Source organism: Tachyglossus aculeatus, chromosome 3 (assembly GCF_015852505.1).
Source record: "Tachyglossus aculeatus isolate mTacAcu1 chromosome 3, mTacAcu1.pri, whole genome shotgun sequence".
NCBI lineage: Eukaryota > Metazoa > Chordata > Mammalia > Monotremata > Tachyglossidae > Tachyglossus > Tachyglossus aculeatus.
The window spans coordinates 89,088,610-89,109,334 of record NC_052068.1 but is presented as its reverse complement, the minus strand read 5'-3'; the positions used below and the strand labels follow the sequence as shown (position 1 = coordinate 89,109,334).

The window sequence follows — 20,725 nt, the reverse complement described above, 5'->3', positions numbered from 1 at the left end:
GATCTCCCAGGTGACTGGTTCTAAGCTCCTCAGGAAAGGTTGAGGGAGGAGGAATGCTGGATGCTACTGGAGCACTTATGTACATACCCATAAATTATTTATTTATATTCACGTCTGTCTCTTCCTCTAAACTGGGAGCCCACTGTGGGCAGGGAACATGTCTGTCAGATCCGTTGTACTGTACTCTCCCAAGTACTCAGTACAGTGCTTTGCACCCAGTAACTGCTCGATCAATACCACTGATTGCTTGATCGAGTCACTGTCCTTTAGACTGTAAGCTTGTTGTGGCCAGGGTATATGTCTGTTTATTGTTGTATTGTACTCTCCCAAGTGCTTAGTTCAGTGCTCTTCACACAGTAAGCAATGAATAAATACCACTGATTGATTGATTGGAGCTGGAGTTGTAGAGGTGAGATCGCGGTTCCGGATTTGATGCAGGGAGCTGGAATTCCTTTCCTTCCTTCAGATCAAGAGAAGCATGAACTGGCTGAGAATAGTCCCCCACCCCTGAGCGGTCCATTTGTTCCATCACCCTGCACCTGGGCAGGATTACATCCAAACCACTCGAAAAGAACAGAGAAGTAAATGCCACAACCTCCCTTCCAGCCAGGAAATTCTTCCTAATGGAAGATCAATGATAATGATTTCAGGCCCCACGCCTTCCTCGGAATACTGTTGGCTCGTCTGAATTATTGTTATTGCCCAGGAAGGTGGCACTTGGTGGAAGTTTACCTGCAGCACTACGATAGTTGGTTAAAGGCTGAACTTCCTCTTTGTGGTTTACCAGGCGCTGCCAATGCCTTATCCTAGCTGTTCAATTATGAACGATCTATGCCCTGCAGTAAAAGGTGATATAATAACCCTTCTCTGTTGGCTCTAAACTCCAATCAGTCAATCAATCGGTGGCATTTATTCATTGCTTACTGTGTGCAGAGCACTGTACTAAGTACTTGGGAGAGTACATTTAACAAGATGGAGTCATAGATAAGGAAGTAACATCATCTAGTGCTTTGCACATAGTAAGCGCTTAATAAATGTCATCATTATTATTATTATTATTAGTGGATAGAGCACGGGCCTTTGAGTCAGAGGATCTGGGTTCTATTCCTGGCTCCTCCGCTTGTCTGCTGGGTGACCTAGGGTAAGTCACTTTGCTTCTCTGTGCCTCAGTTTCATCGTCTTTAAAATGGGGATTAAGACTGTGAATCTCATGTGGTACAGGGACTGAGTCCAATCTGATTAGCCTATATCTACCCCAGTGCTTGGAACAGTGCCTGGCACATAATAAGTGGTTAACAAATACCATTGTTATTATTAAGAGGAATGAAAATATGCCAGGGATAGGATTTTTGGGGGTTAGTTTGATGGGGAGATACTTTTTGTTTGGGAAGAGTCTGTGATTAAACAGGGAGAGGCCTCTTTGCTCCAAGTGGAAAGTCAGAGTTTGTGAAGTTTATATGTTATTTCCAGTACTGTCACTGACTTTCTACATTGGGAAATACTATTTGCCCTCATGAAAAAGGGAATGGAAGCCACCTCAAACCTGTTGGCACTCTGCTGTCTGAGAACTTCCTCAGTAGTACATGGGGTTCACTGTTGTCTGAATTACATTTTGGCTTGAGTATTTGAAGATGATTGCTCTGCATTCTGGAAAGATAGTGATGAACTGGATGATCTCTGGACTGCACTGGTCCTATATTTTACTTCATAATAATAATATTTCTTAAGTGTTTACCGTGTGCCAAAAAGTCTACTAATTGCTGGAGTAGGTACAACACAATCTGATCAAAACAATCCCTCTCCCAAATGGGGCTCACTGTCGGAGAGGCGAGAACAAGCATCTTATCTCCATTGTAAAGATGAGGAAACTGAAGCCCAGAGAAGTTAAGTGACTTGCCCGAGGTCACACAGCAGGCACGTGGCAGAGCCTGGATTACAACCCAGGTTTCTTGACTCCCAGCCCTGTGCTCTTTCCACCAGGCCTCACTGCCTCTCAAATGGCTGGACTTCCTCACAGGACTATCAACAGGACAAAAGCATTAGGCTTCAGAGAAAGTGCTTTGTGATCTGCTATCGAGTGGTGCTGTGGAAATTTCAAACTTTATACTGCCCGTGGTTATTGCTGTGCTAGTAGTGTTACTGTTGGGTAGACCCTTTTGGTTGTGAGAGCTGTGACTCTACTGAAACCTACAGAAAAATAATGCCAGAGGGAATGTGCCTACACTTTAATATTGTTATACTGTACTATCCCAAGTGCTTAGTACAGTGCTCTACACCTAGTAAGCATTCAGTAAATTGAATTGATTAATTGTAATGGATCTCAAATAGCCACCTTGCTTGTTGCGGGTAGGGAATGTGGCTGTTTTTTGTTATAGTGTATTGTCCCACGTGCTTAGTACAGTGGTTTGCCCACAGTAAGCGCTCAATAAATATGACTGAATGAATGAGTGATTGAGAAATGGTGGGTTGCTTCTCCCATGAGCTGATATGTACTCAAGGGGGAGGGTCATGTCATCAGGCCACTGAGCCTCCTGGTATTACCTGGAGTAAAAATTTAAGTGACTCACCCTCTAGACTGTAAGCTCCCTGAGGGCCAGAAACATGTTTGTTGTGTTGTAACTTGGCTGCTGTGTGACCTTGGGCAAGTCACTTATTATAATGCTCTGCACACAGTACGTCCTCAGTAAATACCATTGATTAATTCTGGGCTTACGGCTGCCTTTTCTCTTGACTGTGAATGAATTTTCCTTCCTACTCTCTTCCACTTTGGCTTGCCCTTCATTGACTTAGTTATCAGACTCCCTCACTGTAATGTCAAAACAGCAGGGGAAATTACAGAGCAATTTAATCAGAAATTTTACTGATGACAGTGTTTAGTGCTGAATACAAGCTGGAGTTAAACATACTTCAGGGCACACAATTTGGGAGAAATGTTGCTGGTTCTTTATAAAGCATTTCTCCAGTGGAGCATAAAAGATATTTTAATCACCACAACTAATTATGAGGAAGTGTAAATCAATAAAATTTGTTAAATGGCCAAAAATATAACAGAAAACAATCATTAACAGTCAACCAGGAAACCACTCTCCTTAACAGTTAGATGGAGAGAATGAATCTCATCACCTGAAAATGCCAGAAAATCGAAAAGCATCAACTTTCTTTTAAGGAACGTTTTATAAACAAAGAAGAAATTATGCCTCTTCCTCAGTGGAAGGAAGGAAAACTATTTATTCTGAAAACTTTGACTCTGTTTCTGTTAAGGGTACGGTTGAAAATATTACAGTGTTCTCTCCCAAGCACTTAGTACGGTGCTCTGCACACAGTAACTACTCAATAAATATAATTGATTGATTGGTTGAAATGACTTATACCCTCTTTGTCATTTGCACATAGGTGGGGTTGGGAGGTTCCGTAGGTTATCGTCTATTTCCACCCCTGACGTGGGTTAACTAAACTTGGATTAGCCATTTAAAACCTCAAGCAAACAGCAATAGCTTAAACCCAGTAGGCAGAAATGGTATCTTCTTCCCTGTTTAGTGGGTTAACATGAAGAGCTCAATCTAAGAAAATTGCTTAAGGAGTACAGTACTCACCAATATTTTGAGGGTCTGAAGCAACGCCCTTCTTCAAAATGCCCATCTTTGTCCGAGTACAGCCACATTGAGGATAAGCCTAGGATTGGGGTTTGTTTGGCTGAAGTCATTCCCTCATTTTAGATGACTTTGAATTACAAGTTTATCCATATTTAAAGCCACACTTCCCTTAATCTTTAGATTCTGACAGAATGAATTTTCAAAGAGCAGTGTTCTGTAGTCTCAGGACCAAGAATTTACAGTTGTGCCCTTTTGGGATGGTTGTCCTTGAAGACAGGGACCATATTACATGATTCTTTTATTAATAATAACAATAATAATAATAATGATAGCGATAATATTTTTTAGGAACTTACTATGTGCCATGCTGAGGTAGATACAAGATCATTGGGTTGGACACGAACCACATGGGGATCATGATCAAACTAAGAGGGAGATCGAGTCTTGAATTTGTATATTCTTCTTACTACTTATTACTTATCCTTACTCCTTGTATATTCTTCTTACTACTTATTACTTCTTACCTGGCGTTCCTTGCACTGTACGTGCTCAATAAATGCTGCTGATGGAACCTTAGTGAAATTGGTGACAAGTTTGAGAGAGACTCTCTGTAAACTGATTTGGATTCTAATTGGGGGATAATGTTGAGTGCATCACAGAAAGCAGCATGTCCAAATGGAAAGAGCACAGGCCTGGAAGTCATAGGTCCTAGGGTCCTGGGTTCTAATCCTGCTCCACCATGTGTCTGCTGTGTGACCATGGGTGAGTCACTTAACTTCTCTATGCCTCATTTCCTCATCCATAAAATGGGCATTAAATCCTCCTCCCTCTGATTTAGACTGTGAGCTCCACATGGGAAAGGGACTGTGTCCAACCTGATTATCTTGTATCTAGCCCAGCGCTTAGTATGCTTGGAACATACTAAGTGTTTAACAAGTACCAAAAAACAAATGAACAAATACAGTCATCAAATCCCAGAGGAGGAGATCATCAACTTCTATATATTCATTCTTCTTCTAAAGTGCCTTTCTTCCTAGGACCCCAAGGCAATATCGTTTTTAAAGTATTAAGTATCAGTTTCAAACAGAATTTCATGCTACCAGTAGTTGTCTGGGTCTGTTTAAATCCTTCCTCCGATGACAACTATCTCCGTGACTTGAGAAAGGTCACTTAACCTCTCTTCTTTGGTTTCCTGATGTCAAAACTGGAGAGAAGAATGCTTACCTCAGAGCGGTATTAGTATGGCTTCACCAATCGGTTCAGATTCAGAGAACCCAGTGAGACACGCTGACTATTCTTTCAGGTCCCCGTCAGATCAAGAGAGAGCAGGACATCAGATGGTCGGGTCACCGATGACTGCTCCTCTCTCTGGGATTCCAAGTTTCGACTCTGTAATTGATTCCCTCCCATTAAACTGTGGTAAAGGATTGGGCTTCTTTCAAGCAACCTATTTTTAGAGGCACATCTGAAAAGATGTATGACCATTTGGAGATGCAGGAGGGAACAGCGTGGGCTAGTGGAAAGAACATGGGCTTGGCAGTCAGAGGTCCTGGCCTCTAATCCCGGCTTTGCCATGAGTCTGCTGTGCGACCTTGAGCAAGTCACTTCACTTCTCTGTGCCTCAGTTCTCCCGTTTTCCCTCCTACTTAGACTGTGAGCCCTTTGTGGGACAGGGACTGTGTCCTAACTACTTAATTTGTATCTATCCCAGTGCTTAGAACAGTGTTTGACACATAGTAAGTGCTTAACAAATACTATAAAAAAAATTGGACAGCTTTACTGCCTACTCTAGTCTTTACCATTTGCTGGATGGCCCTGAGGTGCTTTGGTGCATGGTTGGTGCTGCTTGGATTGGGTGGTGTCTAAAACACAAACCGCAGCCTGTTTTTGAGTGGCATGGTGAATCAAGGGAGTCCTAAGTGGGTTGGAGGATGAAAAAATTCAAAAACCACCATGACCCCAACATTTCCTAAGGCCAGAATAGCACAATGGGCCATGGCCTTTGTTTCTCTCTCACCTGGAAACCCGAATTTCTAACAGCAGTAGACCCGTCAACCTCATTTCTAGGCAATGTTTCAACAGAGCTTCAGAGGAATGCACATCATATATGAATTGCTAATAAAATTCAAGGATGTAGAAGTCTACAACAAATCTCCGACGTCTGCTTTCCTTGAAAGATCCAGAAGCCTCATGCCATTTGGTGTCACACGCTAACTTAAGCATTTAATAATCATTTTTAAAGATAGTCAGTTTTCCAAAAAAATTTATTCACATTTTTTTATGCCAAAATATTTCTAAAAAGTGCCCATTATGTTTCCCTTAGTTTTTCCCCGGGCAAATGTACATTTAACTACATGGAAACACAACTATTATTTCATAGCTTTTTATTATAGACTTTTTTTATCCACATGAATGATAAAGAAACTACAACAGAGTTAAATACCTTTTTGATAACAGTGATTATATTCTTAATTACACTCAATATTAAATTGTAAAATATTTCCAGAGGAATACAATCGTAATTCATACAGCAGGCAAAGTACCAGAGGTGAAGGAGCCATTTGAAAGACTATCCACTTCACTTTTTAAAGCAGTAAGTGCATGGCTGATGCCCTCCTATCCATCAAAATTTGATTTCAACCCTTAGGACAAACCCCTAGGACAAGTGTTGTGTCCCTTTCCACCAAGAATCACTTATTCAAAAGCAAAAAGATGATCTCATAGGTGCTCTCCGTGTTCACGGCATCCAAGGGACCAGGGATCACTCCCATGGATTATCCGCACAATTGATTAAAAGCATATTCCACACTCTATGAAGTTCAGCAGTCCTTCCAAAACCACAAAAACTCAAACTTTGGTTCCACCAACATATCTGTGACAAGCATTTACTGATCTTGTTTTTCCCCCCACTAATACATGGCTGCTACATTATATTTTACATGGCTATCCATGATGCTTCGAGGTCACTTTTGTCCTTGGGTTCATATGAACCTGATTTGTATTTTATTCCCGAGCCCTTTCAATTTTCAGTCTTTATACAGGTCAGATTGCTCAGTGGTAGGTTATATCTTACAAAAGGGCAATTGCAGATAGTCCCGTGCTCCTGCGATTAAAAAACAAACAAACAAAATATAAACAACAAAAAAAGAAGTTTTAGTACTGATTAAACTCAGCTTTTAGTTCTTCCGTTTGAATCCTATTGAGTACACACCTGAAAGTAATTTTGGTATTATAAGTTATGATTGGAAAAGTGACCATGTGAATGTCATGTTTTAATTTTTTTCCAATTGGTATTTGTTAAGCACTTACTTTGTGCCAGGCACAAACACTGGGGTAGATATAAAATAATCAGGTTGGACACAGTCCATGTCCCACAGTCTTATTCCCCATTTTACAGAGGAGGTAATGAGGTACAGAAAATTCAAGTGACTTACCCAAGTTTATACAGCAGACAAGTGGCAGTGCTGGGATCAGAACCCAGGTCCTCTGACTCCCATGCCTGTGCTCTATTTACTAGGCCATGCTGCTTCTCCTTGCTTTTCTTCAAATATTTACTGTGGGTTCTAAGTTATATATGTTTATTTTCACTGTCTTGAAATAATAATGGCATTTGTTAAGCGCTTACTATGTACCAAGCACTGTTCTAAGCACCGGGATAGGTACAAGGTAATCAGGTTGTCCCATGTGGGGCTTACAGTCTTCATCCCCATTTTACAGATGAGGTAACTGAGGCCCAGAGAAGTGAAGTGACATGTCCGAAGTCACACAGCTGACAAGTGGGGAAGCCAGGATTAGAACCCACAACCTCTGACTCCCAAGCCCACACTCTCTCCACTGAGCCACGCTGCTTCTCTACGGTGTGGTTCTGACTGTGAATCAATGAAACAGTTCAACGGGGATTAGACAGTCCTTATTACTGACTATGGCACAACAGCTTAAGAAAGTCAGTTTACAATTTTTGAAAATTTATTTTGAAAAGAAGATTACTTTTCATTTAAGTCTTGTAGGCCCCCAGACAGGAATCGTAATACTTAAAGTCTCTCTAAAACAGAAAACAATAAATACACTATATGGAAAACCTTTTTTCGCTACAATTCTCTCTTTATCCTCGTTCCATATGTGATATGTACCAGAGAGAATAGTCAGTTTACCGCATTTTTCTACTCTTTTTAGGTCTTGATAGCTTTGAATATTTGTTAGGGTTGTTTGTATTCCACAGAGAAAACAGAAAACTAATATAATTCATGAATAATTTTTGGGAAACAGCATGACCCAGTAGAAAGAGGATGGGCCTGGGAATCAGGGGAACTGGGTTCTAATCTCTGTTTTGTCATTTGCTGGCTGTGATAACTTGAGCAAGTCACTTAACTTCTATGAGCCTAAATTTCCTCATCTGCAAAATGGGGATTCAATTAACCTATTTTCCCTTCTACTTAAGACTGTGAGCCCCATGTGGGACAGAGACTGTGTCCTACCTGATTAACTTGTATCTATCCCAGCACTTGCACTGTTTGTTGCATAGTAAGTGCTTAAAAAATAATATAAATAAATAAGAGGATATTTATCTGATTGTAAGTAGGAATGTAATGTGTTTCAAAAGAAACTCCATCTACCAAAATCTCTAACAGAGCTAAGACCGTCTCTATATGTTGCCGATTTGTACTTCCCAAGCGCTTAATACAGTGCTCTGCACACAGTAAGCGCTCAATAAATACGATTGAATGAATGAATGAATGATTCAAAGTTCTCAGTCAGTTCAGAAGACACGTATCAGAGCAAATTCCTAGTGGCTGTTCATATCTTCAGGGAAGAACCTGACCTCTAGATTTCTTTTAAAATGCAGTCTCTTGGTACAAAGAGAGACATTGGAGCAGTAAACAGAACATTGAAGTGAGGTTCAAAAGAACATGTTCAATTTCCTTGAACAATTTGGCAATCAGTTTTATCATGAATTTGCTTATTGATGTTGGGCAAGGGACTCAGTTTCTCCCCAGGTAAAATGCAGGTTAAGAACCAAAATATGTTTTGCTTCCTTCCATGATCCAAACCAAGTCGCTCCATACTTATGATGGAAGGAACTTGTGATAATCAGTTGCATATATTTAGATAAGGTCTGAGTTGTTTGGAAAAGAGAACAGATGAAAACGCTGATAAATTTAACTGACCCTGTGCTTCAGGATTTATGGACAATGTGTTTTATGCTACAGGAGATGTAGCAAAAAAGGTAAACAGGAAGAATAGTCCCACAGATAAATTGACATCCATAGACACCATCTTCAAATTTTCTCCGGAAATTGACTTCTAGTTGGGTGTAGAGCTTCTAAATGAGTGTGCCCCTGGAGCATCTTGGAAGAAGAGTAGGGTCAAATCTAATGAAGCAAAAAAAAAAAAAAAGACTTGCAGCGGCTTAGTGGGTAATCTCAGCCAAGTTTATCAAGAGCGTGTGGTGTGTGTAGTGTTGGAAAACTGCTTCCTCTTACTGTTCATTGTGAGATCTACTGAGAGGCAACGAGACATTTTTACCTTCAGGGTCATTCTTGCCTTAGACATTAAGGCATCAGACTTGAATTTGGTAACCTATGGTTGCTCTGCAGGCAAAGTTATCCACTCTCTCTTGGTGTAATGATGTATTATTCTATAATTTATCTTGGGGCAACTCCTTTCAGCCTGGAATGTTGAGATTCAGAAGCTGCCTCTAACAATATGGTTGTGATTCTCTGCTTGACTGATTTAGCTTAGCATTTAAGTAACCACTAATCTTCCAAAAGCACTAGGGTCTACTTAGAGAAATCCCTGTTGTCTGTGGGGACGGTGTGACACAGAGACAAAACCAGCATGAGGAAAGCATCCATTCCTAAGAAGCATCAATCCTTGTTCCCTCCACATACACATGAGGTGCTACCATCTGTGATCTTAGCAAAACCCCTTGGTAAAAGTGCTTTACCAAAAAAGAGAGGGTAGATTAAGGGTCACATGGGCAGACAACAGAAAATGCTTAACAATGAATCAAAAACCCAATCCACTGTTTTATCCATTTTTTTTTAGATTCCTTCGGGAATTATCAAGGTACTTGTGAATGAGCCTAGTAATGTAATATTGCATGGCCTCTGTTCCCTGAGACATTGTGATCATCTATAAATTATTGATAATGCTCTGAATCTCTGTCTGTAGATCAGAACAGATGTAGCTGGCAAAGCCTGTAACCCTCTGTGATTGTTCAATTCAACAGCTGTAGAGGAGCCCCCAAAGGGGGAATTCAGACTCCTAAGGGCAATGAGTTGGGGTGACTCCAAGCCATTAATATAAATTAACATTTATATTAATGTCTGCCTCCCCCATTAGACAGTAAGCTCGTTGTGGGCCGGGCACATTTCTGTTATATTGTTATATTATATTGTTATATTGTGTGCTGTGCACACAGTAAGCACGCAATAATTGTGATTCACTGACTGACGCTGGGCTCCATGTATAGCGCCTGTCATCATCATAGTTTGCACCCTAAATCCCTTACCCCAACCAGGAATGATAGCAATGGGCTGTGCTCTGCACATAGTAAGCGCTCAATAAATGCGATTGATGATGATGGTCAGACCCAACACTCAAAAAACACTGTCTGGGATTCTGAGTCTCACTGCTTCCTTTTTTAGGACTCCGCCCCGACACACCATTTTTTACTTTCTGAGGGACATACAATGACCTCTGTCTTTGCAGATTTTGGTCCCAGTTGGTGGTTGTGCTTTCTGAGCAAGCCTTGAGGGAATGTATCTGTTTATTGTTGTATTGTACTCTCCCAAGTGCTTAGTACAGTGCTCTGCACACAGTAAGCCCTCAATAAATACGACTGAAGGGATAAATGAATGAATGAATGCTTAGGATGGATGGGAAGGGCTTAGAGCCAGCCAGATTTGGGTGGCACAGACAGGGCCTGCTGTTTCCACTGCTTTACCCCTTAGAAGAGGGAAAGGAAGGGTCAAGAGAGCCAGGCAGGTTAGGGATAGTGGGAAGTGGGAGAGAGATGGAGAAAACTTGGGAAGAAGAAGGGAAGCTGAGAAGAAATGAGAGAGATTGAAATAAAATAGAAGGGAGAAGAGGGAGAAACAGGAAGGGGGCTCAGAGAGAAAGTAGAGGGAGGGGAATGACAAATGAAGAGGTGGAAGAAATAAAGGAAAGGAGACAAGAGAATCAGGAGAGGTGTTGAAGAGAGGTGGAATAATGAAGAGACATGAAATAATAACAATAATAATAGGGGTATTAGTTAAGAGCTTACTATGTGGCAAGCACTGTACTAATGACTTGGTAAACAGGTTGGACACGGCCCCTGTCCCTCATGGGGCTCACAGTCTCAGGAAATGACAGGAGAGAGGGGCAAGCAAAGGGATCAATACAAAAAGAGCCTGGATGTATACAAATCCTGTGAATGTTTTATGGCTTTCAGCTCATGTGAAAGGAATGTTAGAAGTCTTGAAAAGGGGTAGGTGGCTAGATACGTGGACAATAAGTCTAGGGTAGGTTGTTAGAAAAAAAAATTAGGAATGTCAGATAGTGCATCCATAACCATAAAGATGGATATCTAGGAGGCTATCCCAGCTCCACCACTTGCCTGCTCTGTGACCTTAGGCAAGTCACTTCAGTTCTCTGTGACTCAGTTATCTCATCTGTAAAATGGGGATCGAGACTGTGAGCCTTATGTGGGACAGGGTCCAATCTGATTACCTTGTATCTACTCTGGTGCTTAGAACAGTTCCTGGCACATAGTAAGTGCTTAACAAATGCCATTATTATTATTATTATTATCCCATCACACTGCTCCTCCAAAAATTCTTTGCTACCACTGTCAGAGACAGATGGACTCTTGCTTTGAATTAGAATGTCTTTGCTTATTACCGTCTTATGAAAAGAAATTGCATTAAGGTAGCTCAGGAAACAAAATGAGTGGGTGAAACAGTCACATGGTCATCAAACTAGGATATCAGCAAGATGAAACCAATAGCGATTCAAATCTGAGCATTTCTGTTGAAATTCAAAGAAGGAAGTGATATTCAAAAAAGTAAATCAGACACAAATAGGCATCTACAAAGGCAGAAGAGAGGAAATCGGTTCGAGAGATGGGTAAGCCATGGGACCTGAGGTCAGAAGTGATCACTGTTTCTGACTTTGCAACTGGCACATTGCATGAATGTAAGCAAATCCCTTTCTCCCTTGGGTAATTACCACTCTCCAGCCACAACATCTTCTACACAACCTGTCTTCTCAGCTATGCACCCCCTTTCTGTAGAACTGTCCTCTCCCCCAACAGAGACCTCCCATCACTAGACCACACCTACTCAGGCCCAGGAAGACTCTCTTCTAAATCTCCTCCCTTGGTACACAAATCCATATCCTCAACTCTGCCTTCTCTGTCTTGCTCCCAATCCCTGCATCACCAACCTCTAACCCTTCTATGATATGCTTCCTCCTCTCCTGCATGCCCGCAGAGCCCTGCTGCAGGAAATCCTGGCTCCAGGCCCACCTCACCCACTTCAAATTCACATTTACCTGAGAGAACTGACTGTATATGATATGAGGTATTACGGTAATGCTATTGGGAAAACATGAACAGCTCTACTGGTGTCAGTGGAGATCGTGAACTCCTGTCTGTCAAAATTAGAGGAATGAAAATGAGGAAAGAGTAATAAGGAAACACTTCACAATCTTATTAGCCTTCCTCAAGAATAGTGATGGAAAGTCCCATTTTAATAGGAATGGGAAAAAATGGAAGAAAGAATTCTGATTATTGAACAAAACTTGTCCTGCTCAGCAGCTCACGTGGGGACTACTCCTGTCTGCATTCCACGATTCAACTTGGCTTTGTGCAATTCCACAAGCCAGGTTCTAGCACACTGTAATGTGCTACTGTAATTGTAAGATTATACTGGAAACCATGTGCCTGTTGTCTCTTCGTATCCCAATTCTGCAGAAAGCACAAAAATTGAAATCTAAAACAGTTGAGTGGTATCTTGCATTTAGCAATTGAGCTTCAAGAGTGTAATTTAACAACTCCATAATGCTAGGAGATGCCACTTGTCATTTTCAGTACTGCCAGGGTTGGAACATCAACCAGAAAGGAGTAGGTAGGTGAACTCCCCATGTGGAGATAAATTCCGGAAGGCAGGAATTATCAGCCTGAAAGAAAACAGAAGGCTAAAAAGGCCATTTTCCCCACTCTGCCCACATTCCTTCAGTCTGTGTTTGATCCTCTCAGCAGTTCACTGGAACCCCTTTCCAAGTTGAGGAAAGGATAAAAGTGCTAGTTTTAACTAATTTAATAAGAATATGAGGCACCCCTAGAATTTCCAGGCTGTAGCTTTCAAAGCGACAGGCTGCATCAGAGTACTGGGAAGCATTTAGATTGTGCAATTTATTTTTCACATTCATGCTTGCACTGCCAAGCAGAATTGTCCAATAGGCACTTTTCATACCTCTGGATGAGTTCACATGCGCTAAAAGAGGGCAATCACAAAATAAGGATGATTCAGATGGATAAGGCATGCTTATTCACAAAACAAGGATGAGTCAGATGAACAAGGCAGAATTTTTCTTCTGGCTTTCTCACCTTTTAACTTTTGCTAAGATGTGTGCCAAGCTTTTCTTTCCTGATCAAGCTTGCTGCATAGGGGATCTGTGGAGAAACACAACAGAAACCATCTGGGTAAATTAAGATTTGGATAACAAAGTATTTACTAAAGATTTTTTTATTCCTCCATGTCCTTTGAGCTGATTTTTTTCCTTCCCTCTGGTTACATGGGAAAAGCTGGCTGAAACAAGAGGATTTTCATTTACTGGAACAAGGAAAACAACAACAATCCTCATAAAATATTTTGGCCAGAAGTGAGTTGTATGCTGTCTAAATATCAAAATCCACCCATCTGGAAGAAATTGTGCATCACAGGGAAGATCAGATGCTGAAATGGATGGCAGGGAAAAGTGACACATAGAGATGATGTGGCTTTATGTTTAAGAGCTTAAAACCCTTGTCAACAAATATTGCTTTCTTGTGTCTACAGTTGGAAAAGTTTTGAAAGAACTTGTCCAAAGTCTGAAACCAAACCTAGGATCAGAATCCAGATTTTCAGGGCATAACTGTAAGCATTAGACCATACTGCTTCTCTATTGAATTTGTCACCATCAGAATCATTAGTAAAGCCATGTGAAAGTTACTTTGGAATGTAAAAGCAGTGAAGAGTACAGAAATGGTTTTCTTTATTTGCACACAGTTCCCCTACATTTCCAACATGGTAGTAAAGCAACAGAATGATTCTCAGGCCTATAAGCTAATCAAGATGAGGTGATTCTTGCCAGTATTTTATGTTTACCAGATCTGCTCCTTCCTTTCCACCCTGGTTCAAGCCCTCATTATTTCCTGGCTGGATTTTTGCATCAGCCTCTTTACTGGTTTTTCTATCTCTGCCTCTCCCCTCCATAAGTCTATCCCATATTTAGTTGCTCAGACACCTTTCTAAAATGACATTCAAGACACATCTCTCTCCTCAAAAACCTCCATTAGGTAACCATTTCTCTCCACCGTAAACAAAAACAAAGAACTGTCAGTCTCAAGGTTTTTAAAAATTAAATTATTTTAAAAATGGTATTTGTTAAGCACTCTACTATGTGCCAGGCACTATATTAAGTGCTAGGGTAGATACAAGCTAATTAGGTTGGACACAGTCTGTGTCCCACATGGGGCTCACGGTCAGTCTCCATTTTACAGATGAAGTAACTGAGGCACAGAGAAGTTAAGTGACTTGTCCAAGGTCACAGAAGAGACAAGTGGCAGAGCTGGGATTAGAACCTATGTCCTTCTGACTCTCAGGCCCTTGCTCTTTCCACTAGGCCATGCTGTTTCTCACTCTACTCTGGTTACATCCCAGCTCCCTCATCTCCTAATGGTACTTCTGCCTCCAAGCGACACCCTTTTCCCTACTTGGAACTTCCTCTCCTCTCAAATCTGCTAAACCACACTCCTCCCCACTTCTTGGCCCTCCTAAATAGCCACCACCCCATTAATGTCATCCCATAAGTCACCCTAAGCACTTATGTACAGATCTCTTCATTTCTTCACAGTCAGCTTCAAGACTCTCCACCAACTCTCCCTGGCTTCCACTCTTTGCTTCTCCCAAACTCACCATACTCCCAGATTCAAATTTATCTCATTCTCAACTCTCCCTCCTCTATCCCCTTTCTCAAGTTCCCCTGGCATGGAATTCCCTCCCTCCCCAAATCCAACCGACTATGTTTTTCCCCAACTTCAAGTCCTCCCACGGTGTTATCTCCTCCAACAAACCTTCCCAGTGAATTTGCAACACCTCACTTCATATCGACCCAACAACCACCTGTAGCACTTATAAATTTATCCTCAGTAGAGAAGCAGCGTGGAAAGAGCATGGGCTTGGGAGTCAGAGGATGTGGGTTCGAATCACAGCTCCACCACTTGTCTGCTGTGTGACCTTGGACAAGTCACTTAACTTCTCTGTGCCTCAATTACCTCATCTGTAAAATGGGGATTAAAACTTTGAGTCCCATATGGGACAACCTGATTACCCTGTATCTACCCCAGCGTTTAGAACAATACTTGGCACATGCTAAGCGCTTAACAAATACCACAAATATTATTATTATCCTCAGGATCTGTGTATGAATGTACATTCAATTGTACTCTTGCTTATTCTGATTTTTCTGTCGGTTTATCCCAGGAGAGTGTAAGCGCCTGGTGGAGTTTTGTTGCACCTTACCAAGGGCTTGAGACTGTGAGATTCGAGGTTTTCCACCACCTTTCTCCTTCTTAACTCTCTAGTCTTTTTTTTTAGTGGTATTTGTTACTGTTATCATTATCATCATTAATGATAATAATAGTAATGGTGGTATTTACTAAGTGCTTATCGTGTGCTAGGCACTGTATTAAGCACTGGGGTGGATACAAGCAAATCAGCCTGGACACAGTCCTTGTCTCATGTGGGGCTAGCAGTGTCAATCCCCATTTTACAGATGAGATAACCAAGGCACAGAGAAGTTAAGTGACTTGCCCAAGGTCACACAGCAGACAAGTGCATTATGTGCATTGCACCCAATGGGTGCTTAATAAATACCATTACATTATCATTACTATTATCCAATGTCTTTACTCATTATTAATTTTAGGTTTATTTTTGTATTTGTTAGTTGTATCTATGTTTTTGCCGTTATTGCTATTACTTATTATTTCAATTGTGTGCATATGTACACACACACACACACACACACACACATACACTTTGTATTTACATCTGTTTCCATTTCCACTAGGCCATGCTGTTTCTCACTCTACTCTGGTTACATCCCAGCTCCCTAATCTCCTAATGGTACTTTGCTCTTGGTTCTTCTGCCTCCAGTCGACACCCTTTTCCCTGCTTGGAACTTCCTCTCCTCTCAAATCTGCTAAACCACACTCCTCCCCACTTCTTGGCCCTCCTAAATAGCCACCACCCCATTAATGTCATCCCATGAGTCACCCTAAGCAGTGTAAACTCCTTGAGGACAGCAGAGTGTATATTCCCAAGCACCTAGTTCAGACACTCAGCAATAATAATATTAATAATAGTCTTTATTAAGTGCTTACTTTGTGCCAGGCACTGTTCTAAGAGCTAGGGTAGATACGAGGTAGTCACGTTGGACATAGTCCCTGTCCCACGTGGCTCACAGTCTAAAATCTCCATTTTACAGATGAGGTAACTGAGGCACAGAGAAGTGAAGTGACCTGCATTGGCATTATTCTTGACTCTTCCATCTCTTTTAAATCCCTTATTCAATCTGTCACCAAATCCTGTCAGTTCTTTCTTTACACTATTTCAGGAATCCTCCCCTTCCTCTTCACTCAAATGGCCACCACAGCAGACTAGATACTTGTCCATAACCTGGCTTGACTATGGTACCAGCCTCTTCACTGATCTCTTGACCGCCAGTCTCTCCCCTCTTCCGTCTATGCTTCCCCTTGCTGCTTAGATCATTTTTTAAAACAGAATTCTGCAAGTGTCTAGCTACTCCTTAAAAGCCCTCAGAGGTTGCTCATTTACCTGCCAGTGGTGTTAATCCCCCCAAAACTTGTATCTCCCTTTTCTACTCATCAACTCTCTTTTCCTACTACACCCCAGCTTGCACTCTTCCTTTCCTTCAAGCTAACCTTCTCACTCATTTTTCACGCTAATCTCTTCTAGCACCAATCTTTTGCTCATGTCTTCTCCTCTTCCTAGAACTATCTCCCATTTCATATCTGACAAACTACTGACCCCCCATCTTGAACGTTTTTCTGAAATTCATTCCAAATCTCCTTGTATTTCCAACTGCCATTTCAGCACTTCCCTGCCATCACTTAAGTACTCACAACGCCACACAGTACCTATATACATATCTTTATACTTTATTTTTCTTCTTGCCTGTAATTTATTTTGGTGTCCATCTCCCTCGCTAGATTGTAAGCTCCTTGAACACAGAGATCATGTCTACTAATTCTATTTTACTCTCCCGTGTACTTAGTACAGTGCCTTACATAGAGTAGGCACTCAATAAATACCTTAAATTGATTCATTAAAGACCTAAAGCATACATTGTGAATTAGGGAGTTGGGAATTTTAGGATTCAGGATGTTCAATAAGTTATTTTCTTCAGAAAAATATTTCCCGCTGGAGCGACTTTCAGTGACTTCCCTTTCGTTCTGAATATTCCTACCCCTCCACAAGCTACAAATGAAGCTGTTACCATTTAGATTGTCAGAAAGACAAGAGGAATAATTGAATGACATTCATTTATAGGGTAGCTAAGTTTTTCAGTCATTTCCAGGCAAATCAAAAGTGAAGGGAGAGAGAGTAGAAACTGCAGCAAGCAAGTCAAAAGTGAAGGGCGAGAGAGTAGAAACTTTAGCAAAGTGGACAAGTGGACAACTTTTTAATCAATCGAACACCTCCGCTATGCAGTGCACTGTATTAGGCACTTGGGAGCTGACAGGAGAGTTAGTAAATGTGATCCCAGCCCTCAAAGAGCTTACATTTCCAGGAGGGAAGACAGATACTAAAGTAAATAGTTAATTTCTATATACAACCCCAGTGCTCTCAACTTTTACGAGCTTGACCAACAGAGAAAAGCATGATTAGTAATTAGGTTTACACAGGAATTACTCTGTTGGATATCCAGTTCCACTATATGATGGAGAATTAAAATGAAAAATTAGTGGGAAAAAATATAGACTCGGAGAGAAGCCCATTTATTTTTTGAGAGTCTTTCCTAAGAACAGCAGTTAATACATGGTACCTTGGAAGTCCAGTTATGATCCTCAATCTGCTGACTGGCAGGTTTTTCCTTACTGAAATGGAACTGGATGAATCAGGTAGGGTTTAGAGTCCTCCAATGAAAGGTTCTGACTTATAGGAAGTTAGTATCCACAAGAAACTCATCTACCTTCAGTTTTCTGAGGGGAGAGGTATTCGACTTTTAGAATGTCTGGCATGAGGTGGTCCGTTCTTGTTCAGCAGAAAAATCCTGGGCTAATTCCCATTAGCTAGAGCCGGAGAAAGCCCAGTGAAAAAGCTTGCCCACCTGCCAGCAGATCCTGATGTAGAAATGATAAAGACACACCACTGCTGCAGATTGGGAAGTTGTAAACTGATCTTTGAATGAAGCACTAGAGTTTAATCTATTGATTGGACATTATTTTAATTGAGGCTTTTAATGAAGAGCTTTCAGGCTGTTTTTTTTTTTGGTCCAGACAGGCTGCAGTGCAGCTAACTGGAAAAACAGCAGAGGGCACTTCGAGACTAATACATTTCCTCAGTGCATCAGTGTAATAATCCAGTAAATTCAAGGAATTAATGTTTCGGTTTAACCATTTATCATGTGCTCTGCATTGCAGTTTCACAGTGTCGTTCAAGAACTGTGATGAAGAAAAGGCTTGTCTTCGGCAAACCTACAAAGTTAGCTAATACACGGAAGACCGATGAAAGGACCGACATTCACTGTATTACAATAGCTCTCTCTCAGATGTCATTTTTGTAATACTGTAGGCCACACTCATCAGGCCCTTAGAAAAACGTCTGGGGAAAAAAATTTCACCCTCCTGAAATTTATTCTGTTCTGTTTCAGTTCTAAACTGTGGTGGGCTTGTCAATTTGTCGAACTTTCTATTTGCCATTATTAATTTGTGGGGGTGAATACTAAAGATTACCACACTAAAATATTTCTTTCTCAGATGCATTGGCTCATTTTTCAAAATAATCTTGCACTTAGCCCTAAGTTAGAATAAATCTCTTTTTAATATTTCATGAAATTTGGTTTAGAAAAAGTCAAAGGGATTTAAAAGTGCTTTTCCAGTACATTTTAAATAACAGACTTGAATTTTTATTGGATTATTCTAATGCATAAATCTATATACCTGGAAGAACGGTTAGATGAATCCACTCTGTGTCCATATCCTCTCACAGGACTATAGTACTTTTTACTGGTATTTACATTTGGAAAAGTGAGCTACAGTCATTTTCACTACTTCAATGCCAAGCCATGAAAATTCTGTGAAGTCCTTGCATTCTGAAATGGCATCAGAGCATGTTTTAAGTGTGCTAGAGAACACTTTTTTTGTATTGTTTGAGAAGCAGCAAAGCCTAGTGGAAAGAGGATGATCTTGGGAGCCAGAAGACCTGGGTTCTAATCCCGGCTCCTCCACGTGCCTGATGTGAGACCTTGGGTAAATCACCATACCTTTCAGTGTCTCAGTTTTCTCTTCTGTAAAATGGGGATTCAACACCTGTTCACCCTATTAGGCTGTGAGCCCTATGGGTGGGACAGGGACTGTGTCTGACCTGATTATCTTGTATCTACCCCAGTGCTTATAATAGTGCTTGGCACAAAGTGCTAAACAAATACCACAGCTATTATCATTGTCATCATCATCAGTATCAATCAGTCAGTGGTATTTATTGAGGACTTACTTTGCGCAGAGCACTGTACTTAAGCTCTTGGGAGAGTACAACACAACATAATTAGCAGACTCAGTCCCTGCCCATAATGAATTTACAATCTTGAGGGGGTGGTGATATTATTATTATTACCCTTACATTGAGATAAATGCTCATGGCTCATCGACTGAACTCAAGGATAACAGATTGTGCAAAAATGATATTTGTGGAATCTTTTTGAAATAAGGGCCAACAAATACAAAATTTCTACTTTCTGCTTTCTACTGCATCTGCAACACAGCTTAATTGAACACTTATGTTAAGGGCTAACTGAACACTTATAGGATTCCCTTGCCAACTACGTTTTTTTCAAAACCTATTTTTGTGCCTTCAAATTCACGTTTCCGATTACCGTCTTGGCTACCGCAGTGTAATCAGGTCTCCTATAATGTGTGTTTCACTCTGTATTTTAGAGTGCTGTGAAGCATTAGAGAATGTTCTCCAGAGAACGTGTCTATCTGGATAGAATACAATGCATTGTTGGAAGAAATGGATGTGTGTCAGTCAAGATGTCGGTATCTAAGGGGAGGATTGTCAAGCTGATGGCCCCTTTGTTATGAGAACTGGATGTGTGCAGTTTTGATAAACCACAGTTTTTTTCAGGACTGTGAATAACACTTCCTGTTTCTTTCAAGCTTACTACTCTGTCACTTGCTTCAGGGAGCACAGGGATGCCATTGGTTTTCCCATCTCTGTATCAATAGTGTATTTGCATTTCACAGTTGCATTGCACAGTTAAGCAGTTGAAATGAAGTTCCCTGAGTAACACTAGCACCCTATTGATAGAGAGATGGGAAAACACAATGCAATCCCTGTACTGAGACCACAGTGAGCTTGAGAAGCAGTGTGGCCTTGTGGTAAGAGCAGGGCCTGGGAGTTAGAGGACTTGGGTTCTAATACCTACTCTGCCACTTACCTGCTGGGTGACCTGGGCCAACTCACTTAACTTCTCTGTGCTTCAGTTTCCTCATCTATATTCAATACCTTTTCTCCCTTTCCCCTCAGACTGTGATCTCCATATGGGGCAGGGTTTGTGTCTGACAATTTTCTTGCACCTGCCCCATAGCTTAGTGCAGAGCTTGACACATAGTAACTGCTTAACAAATATAAATAAATTAT

At 41.0% G+C, this 20,725-nt stretch overlaps 1 protein-coding gene across 1 annotated transcript in view; it reads right to left on the bottom strand.

Annotated features, from left to right (window-relative positions):
* Positions 1-6,076: 6,076 nt before the first annotated feature.
* The window catches only part of SKOR2 (SKI family transcriptional corepressor 2), a 48,683-nt gene continuing 34,034 nt past the window's right edge, over positions 6,077-20,725 (bottom strand). Inside the window, 2 exon segments of the mRNA XM_038743418.1 lie at positions 6,077-6,696; positions 13,186-13,251. Of these exon segments, the coding sequence (XP_038599346.1) occupies positions 13,189-13,251 (63 nt within the window). The 3' untranslated portion in view covers positions 6,077-6,696; positions 13,186-13,188.